This window comes from Tursiops truncatus, chromosome 1 (genome assembly GCF_011762595.2).
Source record: "Tursiops truncatus isolate mTurTru1 chromosome 1, mTurTru1.mat.Y, whole genome shotgun sequence".
In the NCBI taxonomy this organism is placed as follows: domain Eukaryota; kingdom Metazoa; phylum Chordata; class Mammalia; order Artiodactyla; family Delphinidae; genus Tursiops; species Tursiops truncatus.
The window spans coordinates 183,142,200-183,161,327 of NC_047034.1; the positions used below are offsets into that span (position 1 = coordinate 183,142,200).

A 19,128-nucleotide genomic window follows, 5' to 3' on the forward strand; every position below is an offset into this window, starting at 1 on the left:
ATCCTTCCAAACTCTGGGGTGCTGGAGCTAGGGCTGCTCACTGCATCTCCGCTTTGCCATCTGGCGCCCGCATAGGTTCTACCAATAGGAGGTAATAGAGGCTTGTCTTGGGTGTCCACAAGATGAGTAGATCTCCACACCTGCCCACCAGGATCTGGAAAGTTTATACAGAGGCCTTAACGGGTTTATTCGCATATGTAGTCCAAATGGTCTCAGTAACACATTGCTCTCTCCAGGCAGCATCCTTGAAAATGTATTTCATTCTTTTTTATGGCTGAGTAATAGTCCATTGTATATACGTACCACATCTTTATCCATCCATCTGTCAATGGACATTTAGGTTGCTTCCATATCTTGGCTAGTGTAAATAGTGCTGCTATGAACATGGGGGAGGAGGTGTGTGTATCCTTTTTAATTATAGTTTTGCCTGGATATATGCCCAGGAGTGGGATTGCTGGATCATATGGTAGTTCTATTTTTAGTTTTCTGAGGAACCTCCATACTGTTCTGCGTAGTGGCTAAGCCAACTTACATTCTTACTAACAGTGTAGGAAGTTTCCCTTTTTTCCATACCCTCTCTAGCATTTGTTATTGATGGCCATTGTGACGGGTGTGAGGTGGTACCTTGTTGTAGTTTTGATTTGCATTTCTGTAATAATTATCGATGTTGAGCATCTTTACATGTGCCTGTTGGCCATTTGTTTTCTTCTTTGGAGTAACGTCTATTTAGGTCTTCTGTCCTTTTTGTTTGTTTGTTTGTTTTTTGCGGTACGCGGGCCTCTCACTGTTGTGGCCTCTCCCGTTGCGGAGCACAGGCTCCGGACGCGCAGGGTCAGCGGCCATGGCTCACGGGCCCAGCCGCTCCGCGGCACGTGGAATCTTCCCGGACCGGGGCACGCACCCGTGTCCCCTGCATCGGCAGGCGGACTCTCAACCACTGCGCCACTAGGGAAGCTCTCTGTCCTTTTTTCAATTGGGTTGTTTGGTTTTTTGTTGTTGAGTTGTATGAGCTGTTTGTATATTTTGCAAATTAAGCCCTGTCAGTCACATCGTTTGCAAATGTTTTCAGCCAGTCCGTAGGTTGTCTTTTCGTTTTGTTTACGGTTTCCTTTGCTGTGTAAAAGCTTGTAAGTTTGATTAGGTTCTATTTGTTTATTTTTGCTTTATTTCTGTTGCCTTGGGAGACTGCCCTAAGAAAACACTGGTGCCATTTATGTCAGAGAATGTTTTGCCTGTGATCTCTTCTAGGAGGTTTAGAGTGTCATGTCTTCTGTTTAAGGCTTTAAGCCATTTTGAGTTTATTTCTGTGTATGGTGTGAGGGTGTGTTCTAACTTCATTGATTTACATGCAGCTGCCCAGCTTTCCCAGCACTGCTTGCTGAAGAGACTGTCTTTTTCCTATTGTATATTCTTGCCTCTTTTGTCGAAGATTAATTGACCATAGGTGTGTGGGTTTATTTCTGGCAGAGCCCATCCCTCTTAACAAAGATTTGTACTGAAGCGCTCAAAAGTGGCAAGGCACAAGTGTGCAGAAACAGCATAGCATCAAACCACAGTTTGCTGAGTCCTGACACAGTTTGAATTCTTCGTCTTTTTTGCAGTGTTTTAACTCAAATGGGTGATGAAAAGGACTCTTGGAAAGTGAAAACTTTAGATGAAATTCTTCAGGAAAAGAAACGACGGAAGGAACAAGAGGAGAAAGCAGAGATAAAACGCTTAAAAAATGTAAGCCATGTTTTTTAAGTAAGTGTTTTTTTTAAAGGAGATTTAATTTCTTTGCCCTCATTTTTCCATTAGAACAACGCTTCTTCGGTGAAGTTCTTTTGTACTTCCAAATGTCGCAGGTGAGCCCAAAATCTATTCTAAAAATTAACAAAAACATTCAGATACTCAGTTTACATTGACAGCAGATCGATAACATACTAAAGCTGCATATAGATGACCACAGCCACGTGGAAAATAAAGTATTTTGAACCTAAAATCACTAGTGCGGTTGGGCTTATTTTTCTCATTTCATCATTATGTTTATGACACCATTTCCAAGTATTTTTAGCATAGTAGGAAGCTGCCTTGAAATTAGTATTATTGTTTTACACCTTTCTTGGTTTGCCTAATAACATAGGAAAACTTTAGTAATTTGATAAGGGGCATTGAAAGACATTCCTCTTCTGATAAGTTTAGCAGCAGATCTTTCTTACGTATTTATGAGTACTTTTTGAGATACTGTAAAGTATTTGGTGTATAAAATATGCTTTAAGGCTCAGTTATGGCTAATATAAACAGCTAACAGACTTGTCACAGAGTCTAATGTCCCCTGTCATATACGCTGGTGTTAAATTTCTCAGGTTCTGGGTTACAGAGAGTTGTACGAAAAATCAACGGGATTTGAATGAAAGTTTTTTATATTTTATAACATTGGTCCACTCAAAGTGTGTATGAAAGTTTGTTTTCGGATAGTGGCAAGGTTTGAGTATTATGAAAAATAGGCTTATCTGTAAGGAAAATTGCTTTCTCCTTGCTTCTTAGTCTGATGACCGGGATTCCAAGCGGGATTCCCTGGAGGAGGGGGAGCTGAGGGACCACCGCATGGAGATAACGATAAGGAACTCGCCGTATAGAAGAGAGGGCTCCATGGAGGACAGGTGAGAGGGCCGTGGCGCTGGAGGAGCCCAGCGGCTGCAGGTGCGCTCCCCTGAGGAGGCAGGCTGAGCCCATGACGGGGCTGTGGTCCTGGCTGGCCCTTCTCAGTGTTATTTTGAAAGTTTGAGGTCATGACCTGAGGTTTACCTCTAGACTGAAATGACTCTTGTGTGGTGTCAGTTACCAGCTCTCCCCTCTTCTTAGGAAAAGCCTGAGCGTGTGTTCCTTTCTTTGTGATCATTCTGCAGTGAAGTGAACACCATTCACGTGGTACATGTAAAGAATTCTGCTGTATGTTTGTGATGATTTGTATAATTACTGTCTAAAATTATCTACAAATAAACCAAAGTAGCTGCTGAAAGATACTTGGAGCAAGGCCTTGATACAGAAACGGTCCTACCGAGGTCTGTATGTTCTGACGTTTCTTCCCGTGCTGTGCTTTCTCCTCACTTGTTTTCTTCTCATGTCCATCATCAAGCAGTTAAAAACAACATAACCAGAAATTAAGGCAAAAAGGCATAGGGTGTGAATTCTTCCAAGATTTTGGTTATATAATCAGTTGAAAATATTGTTAAATGACCTTTTGAGATCATTAAGTTTGATTAAAATTGTGGGACCTTTTTTAACGACTTTATTATGGTGTGAATGACAAACTGCACAGATTTCAGGTGTGTGGTTTGATACGTTGTTATATACCTGTAAGCTCTCCCCACGACCAAGATCATGAATATCCTAGAAGTTCCTCAGAGAGGCCTTTCTGTTCCATGTTGCACATTGATTCCCCACTTAACACTTTCCATCTGAATCTGTATTTAGTATACAGTTTGGGCTTAGGTTTCATAATGAACATCATCTTTTAGCTGATGGTTGAGGTTCACCTGTCTGTTCTGAACCCGTCACCTCTCTGGGTTGAAGACACTCCACGATACCCCGGTGCTCCTCACATTACTTTCTCAGGCGTGATGTAATGCTGTGGTGTCTTATTTCAGAGGAGAGGAAGATGATTCTTTGGCTATCAAACCACCCCAGCAAATGTCTCGGAAAGAAAAAGCTCATCACAGGAAAGATGAAAAGAGAAAAGAGAAACGTAGGCATCGTAGTCATTCCACAGAAGGGGGTACAGAGCATTTGTTTTCTTTTGTATTGTGTTCAGATGCGGTCTCGTTCCTATTTCATGATCTACTGCCTTCTCCAAAGCACAGTTGAAAGCGAAGAGAATAAAATTATTGTAGATCATTCCGAATAGATGCATTGTTTTCCTTCTATGTTTTCTTCTGTGGGTTTCCCCCTGATTGCATTGTTCTGGGGTAGTTTGTCTGCCTACAGAATTGTCTTAATTCAACAAGGGAAAACACAGTCTTCAATGCTAAATTGCTTTAACTAAGAAACAGATGCTTGATAAAACTGAAATAATGGGTTTTATTTCATACCAGTATTAAAGAGCTTCTTAGGGGTGTAGGGAAAACTGGGCCTGGGGCCTGATATAAATCTCATTGTTAAACTCAGTTGGCTAACGTGGTGTATGACGTAGTGTAGAAACTAAAAGGCGATAAGCTTCGTCCCATATCCTTTACAAGTGGGGATTTCTTTTTAAATCGTGAAACTGTTACAGTCTAATCACAGTTTATTTAATACAGAAAATTAGAAAGAAAGATGGAGATCACAGTTCTATTCAGTGATAATCACATTATTTTTGGTTTTTTCTTAACTGGAGGCTTACTGCATAGAGTGTTATATTTTCATCCTCTTTTTTTTTTCTTTTTTTTTTTTTAACAGAAAGTCATGATTGTTTCTCCAAGTCAATGATTAGATTTTTTTTCTTTTCTTCACTGGGTATTTTCAAGTTGAGTTTCTGGAGGTTAAGTTTCTTGGTATGACACATCCTGTTTGCCACTAGGGAAGCATGCCAGAGTGAAGGAGAAGGAGAGAGAGCACGAGCGCCGTAAACGGCACCGAGAAGAGCAGGATAAGGCCCGGCGGGAGTGGGAGCGACAGAAGCGGAGGGAGCTGGCGCGGGAGCACTCCCGGAGGGAGAGGTGAGGCTGGCGGCCCGGGTGGGCGGTGCCTCTGCGCCCGCCTGTGACACGGGCCTGCAGGGAGGGGTGCTGCTGGACGGAGCTGGGGGTCCAAGAGGAATCAAGAGGCGAGGAGCGAAGGTTTGGGCTGGACATACAGCCGTAGGGGAAGGAGAGAGAGGAGGGAGGGGTGGCAGGTGGCTGGAGGAGGGGAACGGCTGTCCACACCCGAGCCCGACGCCCCCGGAGAGGAGGGCGAGGGCTGCTGTCCAGGCCCGGGTGGAGCCACTCTGGGGGTAGCCAGTCCCTGCACATGAGTCCTGAGGCAGAGTCAGTGCGGGGAGGCCTGGGGTGTGGGCGATTCCCCGTCTGCTCACTCGGCAGGTGTGTGCGGAGCGCCTGCTCTGCACCAGCTCTGTTCCAAGGGGCCTTGTCCAGGAAGACCAACAAGATGTGTTGCTTAGGGTTGTCTGGGGTCGCAGCAGAAATAGACTCTGGTTCTTCCAAACAAGAAACAAAAGGAGAAGTGACAAAGGCAATCCCAAAGGCCTTGAAATGGCCCAGGAGCTGGGATACCAGACTCCTGGGCGTTCGTCTCCAGGTGCCTCTGTGCGGGCTTAGAGTTCCAGGAGAGAGCATCTGTTCACCCCAGATCTGTTCTGCGTGGCCCAGGTGTGAGTCCTAGGGCCACCTCTGGGTCCTGCAGTCATTTCCAGAGAGAGCTTGAGAGCTGCGCTGCTTCACGGAAGGGAAGTAGCAGGCTGGAAGGTGCTGACATTCCCAGCAGCCAGGGCTGAACAGAGGGCAGGTACAGCAGGTGTGAGGAGAGCCTTCGTTCTCAGGACTCAGGGAATGTGAGAGGTGCAGCTGGGAGGTTGGTGTCTAAGGCCACTGTGAGGCCAGCAGAGCCTTCAGTGTCCTGGCTGCTGGCACATGACACACTCACGTTTGCTAAGCCCTGTGCTCTGTCCAGTGTGGTCCAGTCACACAGCTGTGCAGACACGGTGGTGACCCCAAGGAAGCCAAGCTTGAAAATAAAGAGGAGCACATGGAAAAATGCAGCAGTGGCCACATTGTACAAGGGAGACAAGAGTTCACAGGGTCATTAGCCCAGCGGCTTACTAAACAGCAACAACTGGGAGGAAAAATTCGAGCGCAGGGTAGTTGCAAGATGTTACCTAGAATGTCCAGTTTTCAACAAGAAGTTTTGAGACATACAAAGACGTAAGAAGGTTTGACCCCGTATTAAGGAAGAAAGACACAGTAGACAGCGTTTCCAGATTTGGCGAAGACTTGGAAGCAAGGAACCTGAAGATGGAGCAACAGACTTCACGCCTTCTGAAGACAGAGAGGAAAGGATCTTCAATCTCAAGATCTGTGGGACAGCATCCAGTGTACCAGCACACGTGCGGCGTGTGGGAGGGAAGGGGGGGCACAGAGGCGGCTTTTAAATAATGACTTGAGTGCTTCCCAGATTTGATGAAAACCGTTTTATCTACACATCCGAGAAACTCAGTGAGCGCCAGGTAGGGTAAGTACAAAGTCACAGCCAGACTGGGGAAGTTAGTGAGAAATTCATGAAGGGCAACAGCGAGCGGGGTGCTTCTCATCAGAAACCGGGGGCCACAGGCAGGAACCCGGCCAGCCCGGAATTCTGTATCCAGCACAGCCAGCCTCAGAAGTGAGGGGCAAATAAAGGCCTTCCCAGGTGAACAGAGGCTGGGGGACAGGTGGACACAGCACTGCAGCCACAGCCGCGGGACATGGATTGCCCCAAGAGCTCCTGGGATGAGTTTTCAACAGAGACCGTGTGCCAGGCCGTGGAACAAGTCTGAAATTTAAAAGAATTGAGGCCATACAAAGTATGCCCTCTTATCACAGAAGAATTCAATTAGAAGTCAGCAACAGGGCTTCCCTGGTGGCGCAGGGGTTAAGAATCCACCTGCCAATGCAGGGGACACGGGTTTGAGCCCTGGTCCAGGAATATCCCACATGCTGCGGAGCAACTAAGCCCGTGTGCCACAGCTACTGAGCCTGCGCTCTAGAGCCCGTGAGCCAGAACTGCTGAGCCCGTGAGCCACAACTGCGGAAGCCTACGTGCCTAGAGCCCGTGCTCCGCAACAAGAGAAGCCACCACAATGAGAAGCCCGCGCACCGCAACAAAGAGCAGCCCCCGCGCACTGCAACTAGAGAAAGCCTGCACGCAGCAACAAAGACCCAACACAGCCAAAAATAAATTTCTATTAAAAAAGAAAAGCAACAGGGGCTTCCCTGGTGGCGCAGTGGTTGAGAGTCCGCCTGCTGATGCAGGGGACACAGGTTCGTGTCCCGGTCCGGGAAAATCCCACATGCCGTGGAGCGGCTGGGCCCGTGAGCCATGGCCGCTGAGCCTGCGCGTCCGGAGCCTGTGCTCCGCAACGGGAGAGGCCACAACAGTGAGAGGCCCGCGTACCGCAAAAAAAAAAAAAAAAAAAAAAAGCAACAGAACGAAACCTGGGGAAATCCTCAAATGTTGGGAATCTAACAACCCGTTTGTGAAAAACCCATGGCCCGAAGAAAAAATTGTAAGGAAAAACAAAATATTTTGAACTTTTTTTTTTTTGGTCGCGACTCGAAGCTTGTAGGGTCTTAGTACCCTGACTAGGGATCAAACCCAGGCCCCAGCGGTGGAAGCGCCAAGTCCTAACCACTGGACCACCAGGGAATTCCCTGAAAATATTTTGAACGAGAGCAAAGACAGTGTGTCAGAACCTAGGGATGCGGCTCCAGCTGTGCTTGGAGTGAAGTGTTTTCAGCTGTAAGCAGCTAAACCGGGAAGCAGAGAAGGAAGTTTCAGGTCAATAACCTAACCTTCTACCCAAAGAAACCAGAAAAAAAGCAAACTCGTCCCGAAGCAAGCCGAAGAAACGTTGGGAAATGCAGAGCAGGGAGAAGCAGGCTTGGGAGGCGGGGGGGGGGGGGGGGGGGGGGGGGGGGGCCCCAGGCGGTACGATCCGTGGGTGCTGGGAGTGTCCTGAAGCCGGCTTGTGATGGTTGCCCGATTCCAGGGGTGTGTTCAGAGGAACTGAGCTCGCGGGTTGAATTCTGTATGGAAGCTATACCTCCACTTGCTGTGTGTGTTTTGCCGTACTGCGCGGCATGAAACCGAAGCCGCGCTCCCTGCACTGGAAGTGCGGCGCCCTAACCGCTGGGCCGCCAGGGAAGTCTCCTTCCGCTTTTATTTGGGGGTAGTTTGGATTCACTGGCATTTATAAGACAGTGCGTGGAGCCCAGTAGCCGTGGTCCGGCCCCTCCAGTGGTGACGTCTGACTGTGTGGAAAGCACTGGCGGCCCTGGTTGCGCTCTCACCGTTTTTTGCTTGTGCTCATTTCTGTGTGTATAATGCTGCCTTGTTTGTTCAACGTGTTCGCTTTTAAAGTTGTATTTGGACTTAACCCTGTAGGGATCTGAGCGTTAACGGACTGATGAGTTTTAACTCTTTGGCGTCCGGTGCCGCCGACCCCCCGTGTTTCGGTCACTGGTCACTGATATTTCCTGACCCCCACACGACAGCTGGCCCCAGGATCCGCAGGGCGCCCGGCCCAGGTCTGTGGCTCCCCCGCCTTTCCTCAGATGGGCTCTCCCAGCCCTTGGGGGCCCAGAACGACTTGGCTTCTGGTAGAGGTGGATTTACATTGTGTGCACGGAGGGAAATCCTCTTGGCGATCTCGGTGGAGCTGGCGAGCAGAATGTTCTGGAGCCAGTGGGGTTTCTGCCCCAGGCAGTTGTTGTTACCTCCTTGTACCGGCACTTTCTTCCGTGTGACGCTTTAGGATCGAGGTTCCCAGGACGCGCATGCGTGTGTGTTCTGCTTTTTAAAAAGCTCTCTGAGGGTTGAACGGCCCAGAGAAGTGGTTTATAAACGCGAGCAAAAGCACTGGGGGCAAAAAGGAGAACTGCCTGTTTCGGGGTGAAAATGTGGTGTGTGCTGGTTCCAGGGACCGTCTCGAGCAGCTAGAAAGGAAGCGAGAACGGGAGCGCAAGATGCGGGAGCAGCAGAAGGAGCAGAGGGAGCAGAAGGAGCGGGAGCGGCGGGCCGAGGAGCGACGCAAGGAGCGGGAGGCCCGGCGGGAAGGTGGGGCGAGGGCGGGGCCCGGCGGGGAGGTGGGGCGAGGGGCGGGGCCGGACGACCCTGCGGCTCCTGGGGTGTGGGCTGTCTGCCCCAGACAGCTGTGCCTGGGGTCCACTCACGGGGGGTCAGGCCCAGGCTGGAGAGGTGGGTTCTGGCCCCTGCCTTTTGACCAATAGAGAGCAGTCTAGAAAGCCCACCTGGGTCCTCTGGTCGTTTCCTGTGCTCCATTCCGTTGCTGTGTGGGGGTGGGGGCATGTGTGCCGTGGGAAAGGGGGCTGCCGGCACCACCTCCTTTCTGTTCTCGTGCCTAGTGTCTGCACATCACCGGACAGCGAGAGAGGACTATGGCGACAAGGTGAAACCCAGCCACTGGAGTCGGAGCCCACTCCGGCCGCCTCGAGAGAGGTTTGAGCTCGGGGACAGCCGAAAGCCAGGTGAGGCTGCACAGCGCTCGCAGGGCCAGCGTGTGGCGGTCTTTGCGAGGGGCGTCTGAGCACAGAAAGCTGCTGCTTCACATCACGATGCGCTAAACGCTTCCGTGGTGTGTGAGAGGGACTGTGTACGAAATAAGTTTATCAGCACAGACGTTTGTTACTGGTCTTTTGAAGAGTCGTCTTCCTCCCGGGTATCTGGGTGAGCTGTTTCCCATACAAACCGAAGTTAGTCTTCGTGTGAGAAGCGCCATCGAATCTTGTGAGTTTCAGACGTTTTCCCACATTCACCTTCGATGGTTTGTTCCATAAGTAAAAGAAGAGAAAGTGGAAGAGAGAGACCTGCTGTCCGACCTGCAGGACATCAGCGGCAGCGAGAGGAGGACCAGCTCAGCGGAGTCCTCGTCAGGTAGCGGCGTGCCCGGCCCCGCCCAGGTCCGTGGCCCCCCGGGGCCGAAGCTCACTGCTGGCTGTTTCCTTCCTGAAGCGGAGTCAGGGTCCGGTTCCGAGGAGGAGGAGGAAGAGGAAGAAGAGGAGGAGGAGGAGGAGGAGGAGGGGAGCAGCAGCGAAGAGTCGGAGGGGGAGGAGGAGGAGGAGGAGGAGGAGACCGGAAGCAACTCCGAGGACGCATCCGGACAGTCAGCCGGTGAGCGAGCACGCACTCCCTGCCCCGCGCGCACACGCGCACGCCCCGCCCGCACGCGGTTTAACTCCGTAAGAGCGTAGCAGCTGCAGGTGGGTGATGTGAAACGTCAGTAAAAATGTATCCAGATGGGAAACGCCTGGCTGTCTGGGACTTACATGAGGCTCCCGAGTCGACGACATAGGGCGCCCTTGCTTCCTTGTCGGCCAACGCGGACCGCGTTTCTGCTTGTGGAGGGTCTGAGGTGACACCTGTTTCCGTTACAGAGGAAGTGAGTGAAGAAGAAATGAGTGAAGAGGAGGAGCGAGAGAATGAAAACCACGTCTTGGTTGGTGAGAGGCCCCCCGAGTGGTGCTTCGCCGCCGCCTCGTCTGCCCCTGACCTGCGTGCTGACTCACGTTTGAGTCGTGAGCGGGGCAGCGACCTAAGAAATATCCTTTCCCAGAGGCACATCGTGCCCCGGGAGCTACAGGGAGCGCCTGGCTGGTGCGTCCCAGGACCCAGCTGGCTCGCGGGGAGCTGCTTCCCCCAGCACCCCGCACTTGGCCGCTTGGGCCCGTGGGGGCCCGCGTCCCTTAGAAGGGACAGTGCTGAGTGAGCGCCATCCTGAGAGTAATGGGCTTGGACATCAGGGGAGGCTGGGAAACGCCAGTTCGACTCCGACCACAGGGCCGTTGCTGACCAGGGGCTGCATGGCCTCCGCAGGCAGCCAGGCCAAGCCCTCTGGCCAGTGGCCGCAAGTTTTGGGCGGGCCTTGTGGCTCGCGACCGGCCAGTGGTTCACAGTGGTCCCAGCCCGGCCAGTGGGTCCAAGACACAGTGCCCTCTGTCCAGGGCGGTGGGACGCGCAGCCTGTGCCCAGCCCCCCGGGGCTCTCAATATGGCTTCTTTCTGCACTCGCTGTCCCCCCCCGGAACGGGTGGGGTAGCCACACTTGCTTGTTCTTGGTTCCTAATTGGGTTGAACTTTTGAAGTTCCAGAGTCACGATTTGACCGCGATTCTGGAGAGAGCGAAGAGGGGGAAGAGGAGGTGGGCGAGGGCACCCCCCAGAGCAGCGCCCTCACCGAGGGGGACTTTGTGCCTGACTCCCCAGCCCTGTCACCCATCGAGCTCAAACAGGAGCTGCCCAAGTACCTGCCAGCCCTGCAGGTCAGGTGCCCTCCCCGCCCCAGGCCTGGCTCTGCCTTGCTGCTTGTGGACGGGGCCGGTTGCTGAGAGCAGAAGCTGGGTCCCTGCTGTGGGTGTCTGTCAGTGGGCGGGCCCGGCCACTGGCCTCTCACGTGTCCCTGATCATGGTCCAGCCTCTTGTGCAGCAGTCTTGGGGGGTGGGGGACAGTTCCTGTGTCCGCAGCCAGGACGCCCGCCAGGGGCCCCATGTGGAGGGGGCGGCAGCCTGGCAGGCGGTCAGCTCTGCGGTCACTTCTGCCTCGGCCTGGGCGGAGTGGGCACCTGCTCCCCTCGCCCGGTCGCTGTGCAGGGGTCGGAGGGCAGTGCTATGAGTCAGCCCAGGTTTTCTGTTGGGAAAAGTCGGTAACAACGATGCTGGAGGGAGGGGGTTGGAGAGGGCAGGTCTCCAGAGGGTGAGCGGCCTCAGGTGCTCCGGGTGCCCCAAGGCCAGTGGCCCAGCGCCAAGTGCCGCCCCAGCTCCTGGGGGTTTCCTGCGCCAGCTGGGGGTGCAGTGCACAGGGCCACTCCTGTCCCAGCCTCATCTTAGAATGAGGAGGCTGGAGGTGGCGGGGTGGGGGTTGCCCAGGGCTGGCTTTTGGATAAAGGGGCACGTGCTCACTGAAGCGAGGAGAGCGTTCCCGGGCCTCTGCCCACGCGCCCTGCGGGCCCTCCTGACACGTCTGTCCGGCGGGGCTTCCCTCTGGGGTGTGGCCCCGCTGCTGCGCCCTCATGCTGGCTTCCTCTCAGGGCTGTCGGAGTGTGGAGGAATTCCAGTGCCTGAACAGGATTGAAGAAGGCACTTACGGGGTGGTGTACAGAGCGAAGGACAAGAAAACAGGTGGGGCGAGTCCCAGGATGCCCCCAAAGGGAAGGGGTGGTGTGGCGCATGGCCCGGGTGGCCCAGAGTGCCGGCCAGCACCGCGGAGCGCCGGCACCTTCAGTGTCAGGGTCGCTGGGTATAGGTTCCTACTATCCTGGTCGTCGCCCCCCCCCGGTGCTGGGCCTCAGCCTTGCCTCATCTGACTGCTGCACCTGAGCAGCTGGCCCCTCGGCGCCTTCAGAGGCCAGAAGGCGGCCTGACCGTGAGGCTCTGTGTTGCTTGCTTGCAGCCTCAGGCAGGTGTGCACCCTTGGCGGGGCCTCAGAGCAGCAGTCGAGGCTCTGAGCACCTGGGGGAGGCCGGTTGGCCATGTCCCGTGATCGTGGGGGAACAGCGATGAAACAGGAAGAATGTGTGGGTGGAAGAACGTTTGCTCAACGTTGGGTCTTCCCGTTGCTTTCTTTTCAGATGAAATCGTGGCTCTAAAGCGGCTAAAGATGGAGAAAGAGAAGGAAGGCTTCCCGATCACATCGCTGAGGGAGATCAACACCATCCTCAAGGCGCAGCATCCCAACATCGTCACCGTCAGGGTGAGGCCGCCGGCCACGCGCCTCTGCCCCGCGGGGCCCCCAAGTGCTACACCCCGGTGGCCGTCGCACTTAGGAGATCCCTGTTGTCACCCAGCGTCTGGGCCCCGGGATTTCAGGTCTCTTGGGAGAGCTGGCGGCGGCAGGGCCAGCCTGGGACCCCCGGGCCATGGGACCTGCTGTCGTTTCCTAGGAAATCGTCGTGGGCAGCAACATGGACAAGATCTACATCGTGATGAACTACGTGGAGCACGACCTCAAGAGCCTCATGGAGACCATGAAGCAGCCCTTCCTGCCGGGTAGGGCCCTACGCCCGGGTCCCCCTGAGGGACGTGCTGTGCTCAGGTCGCCCGGGGCGGGAGTGCTGACCTGGACTCTGACCCTGTCGCGCTGCGTGTGTGTGAGCGCCCGGGTGCCGGGAAGCTTGGTGGCTGCTGAGGCAGCCGAAGACCCGGGGCACCAGCCGCGTGCTGACCTGTTGCCATCCAGGAGAGGTGAAGACCCTGATGATCCAGCTGCTGCGTGGAGTGAAGCACCTGCACGACAACTGGATCCTGCACCGAGACCTCAAGACGTCCAACCTGCTGCTGAGCCATGCCGGCATCCTCAAGGTGAGCCCTGCGGGCGGCTCGGGGAGCGGCCCGCTCCCAGGCATGGAGCCGCCCACAGCCCGCCCTCTGTCCTCACAGGTGGGGGACTTCGGGCTGGCGCGGGAGTATGGGTCCCCTCTGAAGGCCTACACCCCGGTGGTCGTGACCTTGTGGTACCGTGCCCCCGAGCTGCTGCTCGGCGCCAAGGTGAGTGTGGGTGTGCAGGAGCGTGCCCTGGGCGCCCTGACCCGCCAGCCCCCTGAGTGCTTCCTGACCCCCAGGAGTACTCCACGGCCGTGGACATGTGGTCGGTGGGCTGCATCTTTGGGGAGCTGCTGACTCAGAAGCCGCTGTTCCCTGGGAAGTCGGAAATCGATCAAATCAACAAAGTGTTCAAGGTGGGTGCCCCTGGGGACGTGTGCAGGCGCCCGGGCCAGGTGACCCTTCCCTGCAGGGCCCGGCTATTTGAGACGCCGCCCTGTTTCAGGACCTGGGGACCCCCAGTGAGAAAATCTGGCCCGGCTACAATGACCTCCCCGCAGTCAAGAAGATGACCTTCACCGAGTACCCGTATAACAACCTCCGCAAGCGCTTCGGGGCTCTGCTCTCAGACCAGGGCTTCGACCTCATGAACAAGTGCGTCCCTCCCTGCACCCCACCCTCAGCCCGCCTCCTCCCCGCCCAGCCCCGCCCCTGCCAAGTGCCTTGTTCTCCCAGGTTTCTGACCTACTTCCCTGGACGGAGGGTCAGCGCAGAGGATGGCCTCAAGCACGAGTATTTCCGCGAGACACCCCTCCCCATCGACCCCTCCATGTTCCCCACATGGCCCGCCAAGAGCGAACAGCAGAGGGTGAAGCGGGGCACCAGCCCCCGGCCCCCAGAGGGAGGCCTGGGCTACAGCCAGCTGGTGAGGGGCGGGCTGGTGGGAGGAGCGGGGTCGCCAAGGCGGGGTTGGCCCGGCCGGGGCCCCACGAAGCCGCTGTATCCACAGGGTGACGACGACCTGAAGGAGACGGGCTTCCACCTCACAACCACAAACCAGGGGGCCTCGGCCGCGGGCCCAGGCTTCAGCCTCAAGTTCTGAGGCTCAGAGCTGACCCCGGACCCACCTTGGGGAGCGCCAACCGCTGAGGCCCAGCTGGGACAGCGGCAGACACTGGAGGCGACGTCTGGGTCCAGACCCCCGTCCTGCCCTGATCAGGGGCCGCCACTGCCACGGGGCTGCCGTGGACGCGACCTCGAGTCTAGGACTGGCTGCTGGCCTCGTGGGGTTTTCCATGTTTTCACTTTATCTTGGTTTGTAAATTTGTAGAATTAAATCACGTTTTCCTTGTCGTGGGACGAAAGGCTGTGTTTTTTCAGATGTATCGGACTTGCCCTGCGAGGAGAGGGCGGGCATCCGTACACCCACACACACACACTCAGCCACGGTGACCACCGGCGGCCACCCCAGTCGGGTGCTGGCCACGACTGGGAACAGAGCTGCGGGGGGGTTTGGTACTTCTTAATCTTCAGGCTGCTGCTCCAGCACCTTCCTGCCTCTCACCCAGGGCCCCAGAGCCAGGCGTGCGAGCTCGCAGCCACAGCGGGTTTTTGTACAAGGTGGTTACGTGTTTTAAGATGTAGTAAAATATTCTTGGAGAAAAGGTCTGGCATTTCCTTCTTTAAGGGGCTGGTCCTGTGCTGGGTCCTGGGCCTCCCCGGGGTGCGGGGGGAGCCCCAGCCCCTACACTCAGGGAGGGAGGGGGGAAAGGCAGTCTCCGTGGGCTCAGCTCTTTGCAGCCCGCGAGTCCTCCAGCTACTGGTCTGGCTGGACACAGTGTCGCTTGGGCAGAAGGGGACTTGTCACTGCCCGGGGCCCCCAGCTGCACCGAGCTAGTTCCTCCTGCGGGCACCGCCAGCCTCCCCGACACACACACGCTGCCCGCGCTCACCCGACTCCCTTCAGGGAGGCCTTGCAGCCACAGGGCCCACCCCCTTCCCAGCCCTGAGCCCACGCGAGACCCCCGGCCCCACTGGCTCAGCGCGCTGGCCCTGGTGATGCTGCTGGCGCCTGGGCCTCGCGTTACCCACTGTTCCAGGCCTGGCCTGGAGAAGCCCGTCTCGGCCTGTCTCTGTGGACGGCATCCTCCCTGCAAGGAACCGGCTGCAGGCTCCGCACCCCGTGGGCCAAGACTGGCCGCCCACCCTCCCAAGAAAGGGCCAGGAGACGTGAGCGAGAAACTGCTTTATCGGCATCCTCAGCCCTGCGGGCGGCCTTCAGCTCCGCAGGCGGACGCGCCAGGAGTAGGTGCTGAGCACGTGCTGCCGCCGGCGCACCACGCACGTGTAGGTGCCCTCGTTGATGGCGTTGGCGATGATGCTCAGGTGCGCGTCGCCCAGCGCCAGGTAGCCGGGGTAGGAGAACTCCAGGGGCTCCTGGTCCTTGTACCAGCTGCGGGGAGGGCGGAGGGCTGGGCAGGGTCCCGAGTCCCCCGCCCACCCTCGGGCGCCCAGGCAGGGTCACTCACTACACTTTGCCTTTCTTGTGGAGGATCTTCTGGCCGCAGCGGAAGGTCACATTCCTGCCCTCGGGCACCAGCCGGGTTTTGGTCCTGGGGGGCGGTGCGGTGGCAGCCACCGTGGGGAAGGGGAACTCTGCTCATACAGGGTGGGGGGGGCGGAGGCCACATCAGTACCTGGCGCCCTGGCCGGAGGCAGGCCGGTGCCTGACATCCAAGCTCACCGTAGCAGAAGTCGCAGCTGCTGGGACACAGCCTCTTCATGAGCCTCTGGCGGGCGTCGCAGAAACCCCTCCGCGCCCAGGACGCGCACACGAACAGCCGGTCCAGGCAGCCTGCAGGGGGGCAGCCTGGACTCAGGGCCCGCCCGCCCCGGCCCCTGGCCCCGCCCGGCCCGGTCCCGCACTCACCGTAGAGCCGGTGCAACCCCCACAGCTCGTCCTGCGACAGCGCCTTCCAGCCACGCAGCGTGGCGTTGAGGTGCATGAGCGCCCGGCCGTGCTGCGAGTGCATCAGGCCCAGCGCGTGGCCGATCTCGTGGGCCGCCACGTGCACCAGGTCGGTGAGCCACACGCCTGCGGGCCCCGCCGGTCAGCGCCCGGGACCCGGCCCAGCCCTCCGCCGCCCCCCACCCCCCCGCCCGCCGCCCGCCGGCCTTGCCCCCGAGGCCCGAACAGCTGCTGCAGTGCCGGGAGCCTCCCTCGGGCAGCCGTGGGAAGATAAGTGTGTTCCAGGCTGGCGAGGTGGTGAGCTGGCCCCCAGGAATGCAGCTCCAGCTCGGGCTCCAGCGGTGTGGGGGGAGGGGGCTTCAGGGCTCCCGGAACCCAGGCTTACCACCTCCTCCCAGCCTGCCCCTGCCCGCCTCCCTGATCCCAAATCCCAGCCATGACACCCCCAAAGCCCTCCCGCTGTGCCCGCCCGTGGTGCGAGGGCCCCACGGGAGGCCAGGCCGGCGTCACCTTTCTTCCAGCTGTAGCGTGTGGGGCCCAGGACCCAGTACTCGCTGTCGTCAAAGTGGATGCCGCCGTGCGGGGGGAAGAAGGCGTGGGCCAGCTCGCCCGTGGGGCCGTCGAAGCAGTGGTGCGTCGGGGAGACCAGGCAGTCCGTGTGGTTGACCGGGTAGAAGCCTGCAGGAGCACGGGGCTGAAAGGGGGCCTTGGGGCGGGGCGGGGACTGGGGGCACGGCGCCCACCTATGCGGAGGTCGCTGGGCTGCTCAGGGGCCACCTCGCGGAAGCTGAAGGGGGACACGTCACTCCACATGCGGAAGGCGGCGGCCAGGCCCCGCCGGGTCTCTCTGGGGCTGAGCAGGTTCCTCGGGAAAGAGAGGATCCTGGGGTGGGGGTCATGGTCAGGGGTGGCAGCCAGGCAGCACCGCCCCCCCCCCCAGGGCCAGGGTCGCACCTGTATGTGAGGTTGAAGTGGTCCCAGTGCAGCCGGGTCGGGGTCAGCGTGTAGCGGCGTCTGCGGGGCGCTGGGGGGTGCGGCGGGCCAAGGCTTGGGGTGGTGAGCACACCCGCGGTCGGGGGCACAGCGTCTCCCTTCGAGGGAAGCAAGTGCCCCGTGGGGAGGCAGCAGGGACTGTCCCCAAGCCGCGAGGAAATGGACCTCGAAGGATGGGAGGGCGCGCGCTCCAGGGAGCGCTGGCGCTCTCTCCAGGGAGGGACTCCTTTGTCTTTCGGCATTTTCTGGTTTTCCACCCCGAGCCAGAGCTACTTAACAGCCAGAAAGAAAAACGTTGCTAAAAACAGGCCAGGTCGGAGTGGGCGGAGCTGCCGGCAGATGCTGCCCCCCCACCCCCCCTTCAACGGACGCGGACTCGCCGACTCAGGCCCGGACGGTCAGCCGGGGCCGACTCGCCCGCTCCCGCGCCCTCTCACCTGCGCTGCGCTCGCCACGGGCCGGTTCCCCAAGGCCCCCGGCCGGGCCAGCAGCACGAGCGTGGGGAGGAGGCACAGCGCGCCCAGCACGGCTCCGAGAAGGCGGGCCCGGTCGTGGGCCCCCGACGCCGCTGAGGGGACGCAGGCCCCGCGGCCCATGGCGCCTGCGGAATCGCTGTCGGGGCTCAGGCGGCGGGGCAGCGCGGCGGCGGCTCGGGTTACAGCCCTGAGGGGGAGGGCGCGCGGCTGCCCCGAAGGGAACCAGCTGGCCGCCTGCTGTCGGGAGCACCCCCGACACCTCCAGCCTGGGGTGCGGGGACCCGGGCCTGTGGGTCGGTGGCGGTGGCCTGGGCAGGGCCAACTGGGCGGGGTCACTTGGCGGGGGTGGGGGTGGTGTTGCGAGGAGGGCCCTGGACGCCAGGGAAGGGACGGACACCGGGGGCCTGGGCTTAGGCAGGAGTGGTCAGCCGGGTCCCCAGACTCGCTGAGAGTGGACTGACCTGGCAGCTTCTCTCCCAAACGGAGTGCCCCTGGGCACCGGATGAGACCCGGCAGTGGGACCTGCATCCCGGCCAGCTCGGGACAAGTCCCCTGCAGGCGCTGGCTGACAGGGACCCCACGAGAGGGGAGGGATGCGACGGGAGGGGACGTGGCAAGTGAGTACCGGGCTGAGGAAGAGGGAGAAGGAGGCGCCTGCGGAGCAAGGCTTGGGGTGCCAGGAGGGAGGAGGACCTGCAGGGGCCAGCGGAAGGACCCATGGAGGGCGACAGGGACAGCGCACGAGGGGCGGGGGAGCGCGGGGGGGGGGGGGGCGCCGCAGGAATCTCCACCAGGCGCTGCCTGCCGAGCGCGCGCAGGGCCGAAGTCTGAACGGTCCTGGGTTGGGGCTGGGGCACCGGGTGTCATGGGGGCGGGAGACTCGACGGGACGACTTTCAGGTCATGCCTGACTGAGGAGCTAAGCCAGGCGGGATGTAGGCGAGGGCGCCTCTGGGCTTGGGGAACCGGGATCCTGGGTGGGACGGGCCTCCCGCCGGGGCGGAGTGGCCGGGGGGAGGGGAGATGGGGTGGGGGCTGGGCCGAGCCAGAGGAGGCGCGGGGGCGGGGAGGGGAGGGGGTCTGGCCCTCCCTGTTCTCCACCCAGGCCTTGAGCCCAGAGTGACAGTGGCGCGCCGGGCCAGCGGGGTCAGCGCCAAGTGGCTGGCTGGCAGCCTTGAGGCTCCGGGGGAGCACTTCGGCGGTTCTTGGAAAGCGCCCGGCCGCAGGGCCCAGACCAGGGCAGTGCCCGCCTCCCCCACGGCTACACGCTTGCGCCGACACACCGACCGTCTCTGTCCTGTGCTCTGCCCTACTCCCCAGGTCCGCGTTCCACCTCCCACACTCAGTGGTCCTGAAACCCTGCCGGGGCTTCTGGCTCGAATCGGAGGCCTCGCCCAACTCCCCGCTTAGCCAGGACTGCACAGCCCGCCACGAGGCCGGGTTCTGCTTTGGCCAAAGTCTGCCGTCTCCACAGCCCGCCCCAGGCGCAGGGAGGAGGCGCTGCTGGGGTTTCGGTCCAACCAGTGTTCTTGGACGACACCGCGAGCCCGGGCCCCATCCTTTCTGGCCCAGAGACCGGGATCCTGGCAGGACTCTGAACCCGTGAGTCCTGGGAAGAAGAGCAGGACACGCAGGTCGGGAGGGGCCAGGCGGGGCCTCTGGCCGAAGCGCAAAGCCCAGCGCCGGGCCAACGGCGGAAGAGGCCAG

The 19,128-nt window shown here is 58.4% G+C and overlaps 2 protein-coding genes and 1 long non-coding RNA gene across 14 annotated transcripts in view; 1 reads left to right on the top strand and 2 right to left on the bottom strand.

Moving 5' to 3' along the window:
- Window positions 1-14,337, top strand: part of LOC109551057 (cyclin-dependent kinase 11B) — a 39,476-nt gene extending 25,139 nt beyond the window's left edge. For 5 of the 9 annotated variants that reach the window (XM_073797405.1, XM_033845071.2, XM_033845068.2 and 2 more), the window contains 19 exons: window positions 1,602-1,725; window positions 2,527-2,642; window positions 3,630-3,757; window positions 4,538-4,676; window positions 8,633-8,769; window positions 9,078-9,200; window positions 9,511-9,606; window positions 9,685-9,843; window positions 10,107-10,172; window positions 10,814-10,989; window positions 11,755-11,845; window positions 12,295-12,416; window positions 12,607-12,712; window positions 12,903-13,024; window positions 13,103-13,210; window positions 13,285-13,401; window positions 13,491-13,639; window positions 13,721-13,910; window positions 13,995-14,337. In XM_073797405.1, coding sequence (XP_073653506.1) covers window positions 1,602-1,725; window positions 2,527-2,642; window positions 3,630-3,757; window positions 4,538-4,676; window positions 8,633-8,769; window positions 9,078-9,200; window positions 9,511-9,606; window positions 9,685-9,843; window positions 10,107-10,172; window positions 10,814-10,989; window positions 11,755-11,845; window positions 12,295-12,416; window positions 12,607-12,712; window positions 12,903-13,024; window positions 13,103-13,210; window positions 13,285-13,401; window positions 13,491-13,639; window positions 13,721-13,910; window positions 13,995-14,087 — 2,362 coding nt within the window. In that variant the 3' untranslated portion in view covers window positions 14,088-14,337. Of the gene's footprint in view, window positions 1-1,601; window positions 1,726-1,797; window positions 1,845-2,526; window positions 3,045-3,629; window positions 3,758-4,537; window positions 4,677-8,632; window positions 8,770-9,077; window positions 9,201-9,510; window positions 9,607-9,684; window positions 9,844-10,106; window positions 10,173-10,813; window positions 10,990-11,754; window positions 11,846-12,294; window positions 12,417-12,606; window positions 12,713-12,902; window positions 13,025-13,102; window positions 13,211-13,284; window positions 13,402-13,490; window positions 13,640-13,720; window positions 13,911-13,994 lie in introns of those variants that run through there. The other 4 variants (XM_033845084.2, XM_033845078.2, XM_033845088.2 and 1 more) reach the window with 4 other exon arrangements.
- LOC141277346 (uncharacterized) lies at window positions 4,377-10,102 on the bottom strand. Its single transcript, XR_012328587.1, has 2 exons — window positions 9,999-10,102; window positions 4,377-6,486 (listed from the first exon to the last, which is right to left on the bottom strand). It is a non-coding gene; the product is annotated as an uncharacterized lncRNA (long non-coding RNA).
- Window positions 14,338-14,441: 104 nt separating the features above from the next.
- Window positions 14,442-18,436, bottom strand: MMP23B (matrix metallopeptidase 23B). Of its 4 annotated transcripts, XM_073797490.1 has the most exons (9): window positions 17,884-18,436; window positions 17,384-17,547; window positions 16,908-17,215; window positions 16,697-16,836; window positions 16,464-16,631; window positions 15,915-16,079; window positions 15,729-15,839; window positions 15,514-15,640; window positions 14,442-15,437 (listed from the first exon to the last, which is right to left on the bottom strand). In XM_073797490.1, exons 1-9 carry the CDS (start codon window positions 18,287-18,289, stop codon window positions 15,263-15,265), a joined length of 1,764 nt encoding a protein of 587 aa, XP_073653591.1. In that variant the 5' UTR covers window positions 18,290-18,436; the 3' UTR covers window positions 14,442-15,262. The 4 variants fall into 4 exon arrangements, with proteins under 4 accessions (XP_073653591.1, XP_033701010.2, XP_073653579.1 ...); XM_033845119.2 differs by having other exon boundaries at window positions 16,908-17,044; window positions 17,384-18,436; XM_073797478.1 differs by having other exon boundaries at window positions 17,384-18,436.
- Between the last annotated feature and the right edge of the window lie 692 nt (window positions 18,437-19,128).